The 8,009-nt window shown below is 53.0% G+C and overlaps 1 protein-coding gene across 1 annotated transcript in view; it reads right to left on the reverse strand.

Moving 5' to 3' along the window:
• The window catches only part of ATCAY (ATCAY kinesin light chain interacting caytaxin), a 36,803-nt gene extending 29,441 nt beyond the window's left edge, over nucleotides 1-7,362 (reverse strand). The window contains exons 1-2 of the mRNA XM_027085512.1: nucleotides 7,025-7,362; nucleotides 4,667-4,785 (exon numbers count right to left, since the gene is read on the reverse strand). Of these exons, the coding sequence (XP_026941313.1) occupies nucleotides 4,667-4,743 (77 nt within the window). The 5' untranslated portion in view covers nucleotides 4,744-4,785; nucleotides 7,025-7,362. The remainder of the gene's footprint in view (nucleotides 1-4,666; nucleotides 4,786-7,024) is intronic.
• Nucleotides 7,363-8,009: the final 647 nt, after the last annotated feature.

Raw genomic sequence — 8,009 nt, forward strand, 5'->3', positions numbered from 1 at the left:
GTACTGTGTAGCATAGGGAACTCTATTCAATACTCTGTAATGATCTATATGGGAACAGAATCTAAAAAAGAGTGGAAGGGATTTCCCTGGTGGTACAATGGTTAAGAATCCTCCTGCCAATGCAGGGGACACGGGTTCCATCCCTGGTCCAGGAAGATCCCACATGCCGCGGAGCAACTAAGCCCATGTGCCACAACTACTGAGCCCCCGTGCTGCAACTATTGAAGCCCGTGCGCCTAGAGCCTGTGCTCCGCAACAAGAGAAGCCACCGCAATGAGAAGCCCATGCACCGCAACGAAGACCCAATGCAGCCAAAAATAAAATAAAAAAGAGTGGATATATGTATCTGTATAACTGACTCACTTTGCTGTACAGTAGAAACTAACACAACATTCTAAATCACTTACACTCCAATTAAAAAAAAAAAAGAAAAAAAAAGAATAAAAAGTTACAAGCAAAACCCACGACCACTCGGTTATAGAAGGCAGAGCAGGCTGAGACACCATTCAGACATCTAACCCTGTACCTGCCTCTCCTTAGCTGTGAGACCCGGGCCAAGCACTTTCCCACCCTGGTCCTCAGTTTCCCCACCCAACCTTTCTTCAGTCCCTCGATCTGCTTCCGCTGGCTTCAGGGCCTTTGCACGTGCTGCTCTCTCTGCTTGGAATGCTTGACCCCTACCTCCAGCCTCTTTCCCCTGTTCATACCTCTTCATCCTTCAGAGCTCAGGGTCAGCGCCTCCCCCAATGTCCCCAACCCAGTCAGACCCCACCTGGCGCTCTCCAGGTGCCAAGAACCCAGCTGCAATTTTTCATTGGTCTGTGAGGTTATAAGGGACCGCCTGTCTCTGCGCCAGACTGTGAACACCCCACAAGGGCGGCTCTCCTGTTCTCCACGTGTCCCCAGCGTCTCACCCAGGACCTGGCATACAGTCGGTGCATATCACTAGAATGAATGAATGTGGAAGCAAGGCAGGTAGATGGATCGTCTCCAGGCTGCCCTCTCTCAGCTGGGGTCCACAGGTACCTGCAGAAGAGCAGGAGGTGCAGGAAGATGCCGCAAGGCAATGGCAGCAGGAGGGGGCTGTGGGCACAGGGCGAGCACCCGGACACACCCGGGGCCGCTCGACGATCCCACCCAGGAAGGGATCACTGAGCTCGAAGGAATAGAATTGTGGGTTGTCTGGCATCAGACAGAGGTGCTTATGTTGAGCTGCAGCTGGATGCTGTATAAGGAGCTGTACTCATTTCTCCCAGAACGAGGAGGACAGAGCCTTGACGAAGGCATGTCCCTGACCCCAGGGCTGCACAGCCAGGCCACTATCCTGCAAACACTGAACTACTGAAAAGGGAGAGGAACCCTCTGCAGCTGGGGAAACTCACTTGAAATTCACATTTGCAGCTGCAGTCAGCTCCACTTTGTCTCAACAAGGCTTGGGAGAGGAGGGTCTCTTTCATGGGGGAATGGGAAAAAGGAACCAGAGTGAACAAGGTACAGGCTGATAAGAATGAGGCTGAGGGCAGCAAGTCCCGTGGGCAGCCCTCTACATCTAGACAGCCTGGCTCAGCTGCCTCGCAACTCATACCTCATCGACTTCTCGCGACAACTTTGTGAGCCAGGAATGATTGTCCCTATTTTACAGATAGGAAAACTGAGGCACAAAGATGCTCGAAGAGCTGCCCAAGGTGGGCAAGCGAGCCCACTGGAGAATTGGAATCTGAACCCACGGCTGTCCGGTTCCACAGCTCATACCCTCTTGGTTCCGCTGTGTTGCTTGAAATAAAATTAGAGTGAGCAAGGTGAGTCCTGTGCTGTCATCAGAGAATTTTTTTTATGTCCAGGAAGGGTTGGGGTTTGCCACCTGGGCAGGCAGGGTTGAATCAGAAGGTTCTCAAAGTCCAGACCGAGGGATGCTTTGGTCTCAGACAGGGGCCAGGGTTCACAGGACCACAGGGTAAATGAGGCTGACACTGGTTGGAGATGCCTCCAAACCCCGGGTGTTTGGTGCTGGAAGGAACCCACAGAGATCATCCCATCTGTTTCCACCTTTTCCATGGGAGGAAACAGATCTCCCATGCCGGGAACGAGGGACAGCTCCCCAAGGCGGCTCTTGTCCATTCTGGAGCATTCCTAGCTACATCAGGAGCCCCTGATAAAAACAGTCCTTAATTCGCCCAAACTGCCAGGTCCGGGTGTCATCAGACCCCTTTCTACAAATCCAGGCATCAGCACTCCTTGTATTGAGTTAAAGAGAAAGACTTATAAGAGGGAATGTAGAACGAAGAACATTTTAACAGTGAAAGAACAGGAGGTCGGCTCCAATGAAGTCGCCGTCTCTTTCCCGAAATACTTGTCTTCCTGAAGACAACGGTACTGCGCAGACAAGAGATTCTCGGCTATTCTGAGGTGGGGATCTATCACTTTATTTTTTATTTTAAAATTTTATTTATTTTTGGCTGCGTTGCTGCGTGCGGGCTTTCTCCAGTTGTGGCCAGCGGGGGCTACTCTTCGTTGCGGTGCACGGGCTTCTCATTGCGGTGGCTTCTCTTGTTGTGGAGCACGGGCTCTAGGCACATGGGCTTCAGTAGTTGCAGTACGCGGGCTCAGTAGTTGGAGCTCGTGGGCTCTAGAGCACTGGCTCAGTAGTTGTGGCACATGGGTTTAGTTGCTCCACGGCATGTGGGATCTTCCCAGACCAGGGATTGAACTTGTGTCCTTGGTATTGGCAGGCGGATTCTTAACCACTGCACCACCAGGGAAGTCCCCATCTATCGCTTTAAGAATCATAAGGATGTGCGTGAAACATCGACACTGAAAATGACTAGACTGGAGAGAGGGCTAAAGATTCTCAAATGAGGGGGTGATGCCCTTGACATCACAGCTTCTCCTGGGACAGGTGGACAGGAAGCTCCAGACCTCCCCCATCAGCCCATTTTGCTTTTGAATGGGCCGGCTGGCCGTACAAAGCATGCACAGATTGGACCATTTGAGTCCAAAGAGTCTACTTTAGACTCAAACCTGCATCCCTTTCATGCCTGTCCATCACCCTTGTTCTGCCCTGAGCACCCTCACCAACTGAGATCCTTTCCAAATTGTCTTTTCCAGGGTGAATATGCCCAGTCCCTTTGACTCTTCCTTCCTGGATGGTTATGCAACTAACTCTCGGGCATCATCTCCTGTGGGTAAACTCCTTGCATTAAAGTGGGAGGGAGAGGGAATTCCCTGGCGATCCAGTGGTTAGGACTCTGCACGTTCACTGCCATGGGCACGGGTTCGATCCCTGGTTGGGGAACTAAGATCCTAAGATCCTGCAAGCTGGCCAAAAAAAAAAAAAAAAAGTGGGAGGGAGATGAGCAGTTGCATCCAGCCGACGAATGAAGGGGAGCCTGTGCTGACTATATTTTCTCTTACCCAACACCTCGCCAGAGGAGAATACAGAGAGACAAGTATCTCAGCAGTGGGCACGCACATCTTGCTTCCTACAATTTTGAACTCGTACCAATGACCGTCATCCATTCACCCAATATCCACTGAGCATCAGCTGTACGCCTGTGATCAAACCAAAGGCCCCTGCTCTCGTGGGTTCCACGGTGGGGAACAGACTGTAAACAAGTATGTGAAATACTCAGCATATTCAATCGTATGAAGCCCGAGCGCCTAGAGCCCGTGCTCCGCAACAAGAGAAGCCACCGCGATGAGAAGCCCGCGCACCGCAACGAAGAGCAGTCCCGGCTCGCCGCAACTAGAGAAAGCCCGTGCGTAGCAACGAGGACCCAACGCAGCCAAAAATAAGTAAATAAAAAATAAAAACAACAACAACATGACACATATGTATTTTCTTACGAATCTAGACAAAGAAGTAAGTCTGAAATCAGTTTCACCGGCAGGGCTGGTTCCTCCTGGAGGCTCTGGGGGAGAATCTGTTTCCGTGCCTTTTTTTTTTTTTTTTTTTGCGGTATGTGGGCCTCTCACTGTTGTGGCCTCTCCTGTTGTGGAGCACAGGCTCCGGACGCGCAGCCTCAGCGGCCATGGCCCACAGGCCCAGCCGCTCCACGGCATCTTCCCGGACCAGGGCACGAACCCACGTCCCCTGCATTGCCAGGCGGACTCTCAACAACTGCGCCACCAGGGAAGCCCCCGTGCCTTTTGTTTTGTTTTGTTTTGGCTGCGCCGGGTCCTAGTTGCAGCACGCGGGATCTTCATTGCCACGTGCGAGATCTTTAGCTGTGACATGAGGGATCTAGTTCCCTGAACAAGGATAGAACCCGGGCCCCCTGCATTAGGAGGACAGAGTCTTAACCACTGAACCGCCAGAGAAGTCCCTGCCCCAGGGCTTTTAAGGGGTATGACAGGGTCCCTCTGGCTGCTGCAGGTAAAAACACGCTGTTACCTGAATTCATGGGAACCCAGGTAAGAATATTGTAACCGCCCATGAGATGGCTTTAGAAGAATGTTTAGAATTCTTACGATAGTGTGGGAATGGGAGCTATTTTGGAACTTTGGGCAGGGATGGGCAGGGTAGGGAGGTGCGAAATCAATCTTAAATAATTCAGCAAATATCAATTATGCTCTTGGTCCGGTCAACTGGGGTGTCTCTGCCTCACACCTGGGAGCAGTGTCGGGCCCGCTCCTTCCACATCTGACACGCACACCTAGGGAGCTGTACCTGGGCAGAGTTTCGTCCTGCCATTCTTCCTTCACGTCCACGTTTTCCATCCGGAGCGTGGCTTCAGTGGTCCCCATGGGAGCTGGGAAGCAAGGACCAACTTGAAGCAAGGATGAATCCTGAAGGAGGGCAGTGGATGGAGGTTTTACTGGATAATCATCATAACGACAATTCCCCACTCACACACAGAACTTCAGAGATGGATCTGCAAAGAGCTCTTGTGTCCATTGTCTTATTGAATCATTGCCCAGCCCCATGAGGCTTCTCCATTTCACCAGTGAGAAAACAGAGGCATAGAAAGCTGAACACCCATGTGGGTCTGGAGTTTGAAACCAAAGGAGGGGCTGAGCCTCCAGCTAAAAGCACCCCCCCTTTGAAGCTCTGAAATCCATCCTCTGCAAGGTTCACCATCCCTCCCTTACCTTGGACTTCAACTAGGAAGCAATAAATCCAATTAAAGTCATTTACACTAAATGACGTTTAGTCATTTAGTGTTAACGACTGATATAATTAAGCTTCCTTGCTGGGATTGACATTCAGACAAGACCTGGTTAACGCCAACCCACCTCTATCTGCTGCAGCCCACCTGTCCTGCCCCTCTGTCCCCTCCCCTCCCCCAGCGAAGAAGCAAGTCCTGACAACTGACCCTAGGACTGAAAAAGGAAGTGCGGAAAGTGCCTGGGGCTGGAAATCAGGATCATCATTTGTACCAACCACAAAATGCCAGTTTTGTTTTTATCCTATCGTAGCGAGGAACCAGCTGGGGGCAAGGATGGGGTGGAGGCAGCACTTTAGGTGGGGCTTGAGTGCTGGGCTGTCTGGGAGTGTGGTGAGAACTGCCGAGCGGGACTGAATTTGAGTCTATCCTGGGGCATGGCAGACTTCCGCTGTCTCAGTTTCCCTGCCTGTGAATGAAAGAATTGGTCTGGAAAGGATCCCCCAGGATTTTATGACTCAACTAATAGTGCAGGTTCTGAGCTTTTAAGCCAGTGGTTCTCAACGGGCAGTGATTCTGCCTTCCCCCACCAGACATCTGGCAATGTTTGGAGGCATTTTGGGTTGTCACAAGTGCGGGGGTGGGGGTGGAGGGGGGCGGTGTGCTACTGACATCAAGTGGGTGGAGACCAGGGATGCCGCTCAGTGCCCTACAGTGCCCCAGATGGTACCCCATGACCAAGAATGATCCGGCCCCAAATGTCCATAGATCTGAGATTGAGAAGTTGTCAACCTCACTTGCCAGCACCTCAGGTCCCTCCTCCAGCCCCTCCCCCCTCCCCACTCACTGCGGCTGCCCCTCTAGAGCTGGTGGGTGGCTCTTAGTTTGGGTGTGTCTTCCAGAGCCCCTCGCTGGACTTAAGCCCCTGTGGATGGAGGGTCTGCATTTGGGATTGGGGCTCAGAGGGAGCCGGAGACAGGTGAGGGCCAGGCAGGGGGGACGGGATGTCTGAAATTCGACCCTCCCCCACTTCAGTGAGAGTTTCTCACTCCATTCTTGTCACTGCCCTGAATGTCGTCATTCATTCATGGAGGAGGGACAGTAAGACGCAGTACGAAAAAGAGAGAGAGAGAGAGATGTCTTCCTGATGCTGTGGGCAACAACTGCCCAGCAACTTATTGCAAGGGAAAGTTCCCATCAATGGAAATTCATTTCCTTTCTGAAGGGAGTGGTCTTTGCGTCTGTTTTCCTTATCCTGAGCTGGGTGTGACCTCAACCCCCAGAAAGGACCACCCACCTCCACCCCACCCACAGCTGAGACTGGAGCCACACATGTTGGCCCAACGATCCTCTAAATGAGGGGTGTGGGTGGGTGACCGCAGGGCCCCGGACGCTCCCGCCCTCTGATCCCGACTTCACGTTCGAGGACGGCAAATAAGGCAGCGAGGGGGAGCTGAGAAGCGTGCCTTCCCGCTGTGGTGCTGAATTATCAGCACATCACATACAAGTTCAGGCAGAGGAGGAGGAATCTCTGTCTTCAACCGTTTCCCTTCCTCCCCACCCCATAGGCAAGCTTTTACGTACACATCTATCAAATCCTTTTCCAAATCCGCTCACGGCGTTATAAATAGGAAATGCACAGAGGTGGGACGTGTACATTTCGGTCTCTCAGGAAGCGTCCCAGAGAGGGGCTGAGGGTTTGAGCTGCCTAATCTCTAAGCACGTCCCGGAAATGGTGCAATCCTCTGCCATCCAGGTGAACGGTGGGCATGGGAGGCGAACTGTGGGTGTGTGTGTGGGGGGCGGATGCTTTTGTCCGCGTGGGGTAAAATGGAGCTGGTAGCATCCCAAGAATCACAAGACCCTGGTTCTCTGCTCCCACCCGCCCCATCTGCCAGAAGGGGGTTTGTAGCGGCGGATACCTGCGGACAATCTTCCTCGGCAGGGCGGGGAGAAAGAAAGTGGATTCACCTCCGCGTGAGTCCCGGCTACCTCCGCGGCCTCTCCCGGTTACGCGCAAACAAAGAAGAGCCTTGGGCGGATGCAGCCGGGCATCCCTCGCCTTCAGAGCATCCAAGGAAGATGCACTCTGGCGCGGACTCCGCATCCAAGGAAGGTCACCCAGGGCAATGCGACGGGCGCGGATGGGCGCTTTTGTCCACGGGTGGGGAACAGCTTGCAGTCAGCGGTCGGCTCCCCCTCGCTCGGCTGCGGCTGCGTCCCTGGTCCTCGTGCCTCCGAGGTATTTTCTTCTTGCCAGCTCGCAGCTGGCGGAGGCTCGGCTTCCTTAAGACAGTTAATTATGCTGCTTTTGTGTGCAGGGTGGGTGGATGGGGGCAGGGCTGACCAAAAAGCACAGCCCCCTGCCAGAATCGGTGCTCTCCATTGGCTGAGAGGGGAGCATTTCCAAGAGCCTCACCAGGGGCAGAAGCGGAAATGATTTCCTGATGGCGCATCACAGATTTAAAAACAAAACAAGGAACAAATAAATAAGTGGCAGCGATGGCCTCATTCCTTAGATTAAGAGGGAGGGAGGAAATAATATCCTCATGGACCCATTTCATGGGTCCCTCAGCCGACCACTTACGATGAGCCATGGGCCGAAGACCGGGCTGGGTGCTGGGGAGACAGAACCTTCTCAGACACATTCGCTCGGGGCCTCCGAGGGAAAGGCGCCCCCTGCAGGTGTGCGTGCGTCAGCCCCGCCCTGGAAGACCATAGAATGGTATAGAGTTAAGAGTGCACCCTCTGAAATCAAACCATAAGTGGATCGGGACACTGGCTCAGCCACTGGCTGGGGACTTGGTTGGGTAAGTGATCACACTTCCTGGACCTCAGTTTCCTCATCTGTGAAATGGAAACATTAGGGTACTGGCCTTTCGGCATTTAATGAGGTGATGCAGGGAG

Source organism: Aethalodelphis obliquidens, unplaced genomic scaffold (genome assembly GCF_003676395.1).
Source record: "Aethalodelphis obliquidens isolate GAN/ISIS:26980383/991018 unplaced genomic scaffold, ASM367639v1 scaffold53, whole genome shotgun sequence".
In the NCBI taxonomy this organism is placed as follows: Eukaryota; Metazoa; Chordata; class Mammalia; order Artiodactyla; family Delphinidae; genus Aethalodelphis; species Aethalodelphis obliquidens.